The sequence below is a fragment of the Erithacus rubecula genome (assembly GCF_903797595.1).
Source record: "Erithacus rubecula genome assembly, chromosome: 1".
Classification (NCBI taxonomy): domain Eukaryota; kingdom Metazoa; phylum Chordata; class Aves; order Passeriformes; family Muscicapidae; genus Erithacus; species Erithacus rubecula.
In genome coordinates, this window is record NC_136658.1 from 77,069,398 (window position 1) to 77,072,574 (window position 3,177).

The following is a 3,177-nucleotide window of genomic DNA, read 5'->3' on the forward strand; positions in this document are numbered from 1 at the left end:
GCTCCCCTCTGGTCGTCGGCAATGGGCACCTGTGGCCCCGGGCACTGCAGAGAAAGCGGGACACGAGGATGGTGCGAGTGGTCCTGGTGAGGTGGGAGATGGGAATTCTCCCGCAAGGAGAGGGGAGATAATTTAGCATCGTTTCCTCTGCCCCCAGGAGTGTTTACGTACCGGGTTCGGTCCGTGTGTCCCATTTTCCCACCCGTCTGTCCCTGCCGTGTGGCTCACTGGCACCTGCAGTCTGCCACCACCCCCAGCGCCCCGTCCCCGCTTTCTGTGGGCGCTGCGAGCGCTTCGCCGCATCCCCCAGCCCACGGCTTCGACCACGCGATGCCCGCGATCCAGAGCGCGCTGCGACCGGGTGCCGGCGGGCACAGCGGCGATGCGAAAGGCTCTGGTGAATAAAAGCCGAGCGCTGCCCGCAGCCGGGAGCCCGGCCGTGCGTGGGCGCGGGGCGGCGGGCAGGGGCCGCGTTATGTAAGGGCGGCGCTGCGGCGGCGCGGGGCGGCTCGGCACGGGCGGCGGCGGCGGCGGCGGGGGAAAGCGGCTTATCCCCTCCTTCCCTGCTCCGCCGGGTCGCCATGGAGACGGGCGGGCGGCGGCGGGGCTGTCACTGAGGGATCGCACCGCGCTCCGCCGCGCACGGAAAGCCGCGGCGGCCGCGGCAGCAGCGGCAGAGGCAGAGATGGACTCGCACTGCGACTGTGCCGAGCCCCCGGCCGCCGAGCAGCCGTCGGGGAGGATTAACAAAACCGCCTTCAAGCTATTCAGGAGGAGGAAGGCCGGGGCGACCATGCCGAGCATCTTCGGGGTGCGGAGCAGAGGCGGGGAGGGGAAGGGCGCCGGCAAGCCGGGGATGGTGCGGAGCCGGACGCACGACGGCTTGGCCGACGCCGTGCTGGAGAGCAGCAAGAAGGAGGAAGCGGGCGGCGGCGAGCCGCAGAGCCGCGAGGCGCAGGAGCGGCCGGCCGGCAGCCCCGCCGGCAGCGCGGTGGGCAAGTCGCACAGCTTCTTCTCGCTGCTGAGGAAGAACGGCAGGCAGGCGGAGGGCGCGGAGCCGCGGGCCGGCGGCAGACAAAAGAGGGGGCTGAAGGGGATCTTCAGCAGCATGCGGTGGCACAAAAAGGACAAAAACGGCAAGGAGGAGAGGGGGGAAACCTCGGACATCCCGTCCGGCCTTATCATGCCGGGGTCCCTGACCGCCAGCCTGGAGTGCATCAAGGAGGAGGCGCCGAAACCTTTGTGTGAGAGCCCGAGCGGCGCGGCGGACGGCGGGCCGGAGGCGGCGCGGGAGAAGCGCGGCGAGGCGCCCGGCGCGGCCGAGGAGCCCGGAGCGGGCGGCGCGGAGCCGCGGGCCAGCAGCCCCCCGGGCCGGGAGGAGCCGCCCGCCGCCGTGCGGCCACCCGAGGAGCTCGGCCGAGAGCCACCGGAGCCGGCCGCCGGAGAGGTTGGGACTACGAAGGATGCGGCGATAACAGGTGACATTCCAATAACGACTATCCCCCCTGTTGAACCTCACTGTGATAGCGGTCAAGAGACGGCAGCCGCCCCTGACCCTTCCTCTGTTGATCCACCCTCAGAGCAATCGATTGATCGTATTTGTTTGATGTTTGCTGACGTGACTTCACTGAAAAGCTTTGACTCTCTTACAGGCTGCGGAGATATTATTGCGGACCATGAGGAGGATGTGGGCGGCGGGAGTGGCGCCTGCGAGAAGAGCACCCCCGGGCCCAGCAAGCTGGGTGCCACCAAGAAGCACCCCACCATGGTGGCCTACCAGGGAGGAGGGGAGGAGATGGCCAGCCCCGAGCAGGTGGATGACACCAGCCTGCAGGAGTTCTGGGATATGCTGTCACAGACGGGCGAGACTCCGACGCAAGAGGGAGGAAGCGCAGGAGGGACAAAGAAGCCCGAGGGGTTGAAGGAAACCCTAGGTACGGAGGGGGCCCAGAATAAGGTGGTGGTGAAACGTGGTGGCCTCCACCAGATTGCCATCCACCTGAACCACAAAGAGGAGCAGAAGAGCAGGGAAAAGGAGCAGCACGAGGGCGTCCCAAACAGCGATGAGGGCTACTGGGATTCCACCACCCCTGGACCCGAGGAAGATAGTTCCACAAGCATCCAGAAGGAAACCCTTCCCAGGGATAGCTACAGTGGGGATGCTCTCTATGACCTTTATGCTGAGCCGGAGGAGAACCCACCAGCGGGGCCCACAAACGAGGAAGTCCCCAGTGTGCCACGCTCCAAGCCCGTGTCTCCAATAACAACTGTGAGCTCACTGAAAACACCCTCAAGCACAGCGAAGGACTCCAAGATTCCCATCAGCATTAAACACCTTTCCTCGCATCCCGCCAGCCATGGAGCAGATGCCAGTAACAGCCACCACGTCGCACACCATCACCTGGCCAAAAGTGAGATGCACAGAACAAAAATCCCCGTCTCCAAAGTCCTGGTACGCCGGGTCAGTAACAGGGGCGTAGCAGGGACAACGGTGAAAACTGCCACGCACCAGGACAGTGCCAAAAAGTAGTTGGGTAAGAGCTGGAGACAAAGACAGGGTGAAGTCCATGTGGGAAAGTCTGCATAGGAGACCACAGATAATGACTTTGTTCTGCATCACCTGAAGAAAGTCACCTAAAAGGCTTCCTTCACTGTACTCCGTGGGCCTGCACTTCTGAGTCTCTTCTTACTAGACTGTACGACTGAATAGAAAAAGTCAACTTCTTTTTGGGCACCTTTTTTTTTTACATTTGTATCTTTTTTCTGCAACACTGAACACTGGGGAGGTTCGTTTTTACATGCCTTTCTGGAAGCAGGACTTGGATTATGACCATCTTTCCTGTCTGAAGCAGTGTCATGAGTTCTTCAAGGGAACAGAGTTACAAAAGGAGCAACATGAGAGGTTTTTCAACACACTTGTCTTGTAATCCTTTCTTGGGGAGGAGTAGAGGCTGGGTGCCTGGGTGGCTCTGGAAATGCTGTTTGCTCTGCAAGATGTTGGAAAAAATGCCAAGCAGAAAACAACCCACCTAACAGGTATTTTACCTGCTGTAGGAACGAGAACACTGCTCAGCAGCAGACTTGATTGACTTGTGTGCAGGAGATAAAACTAAGGAGTTAGGTGGACTCGTCTAACAGGAAAACATATTTTCGTTTGTCTGTCTGTCTGGTTGGTTT

General features: G+C 61.3%; 1 protein-coding gene across 1 annotated transcript; it reads left to right on the forward strand.

Annotated features, from left to right (window-relative positions):
* Nucleotides 1-578: 578 nt before the first annotated feature.
* AMER2 (APC membrane recruitment protein 2) lies at nucleotides 579-2,890 on the forward strand. The gene is made up of 2 exons (XM_079320790.1): nucleotides 579-1,478; nucleotides 1,653-2,890. The coding sequence occupies exons 1-2, from the start codon at nucleotides 686-688 to the stop codon at nucleotides 2,528-2,530; spliced, it is 1,671 nt and encodes a 556-aa protein (XP_079176916.1). The 5' UTR covers nucleotides 579-685; the 3' UTR covers nucleotides 2,531-2,890.
* Nucleotides 2,891-3,177: the final 287 nt, after the last annotated feature.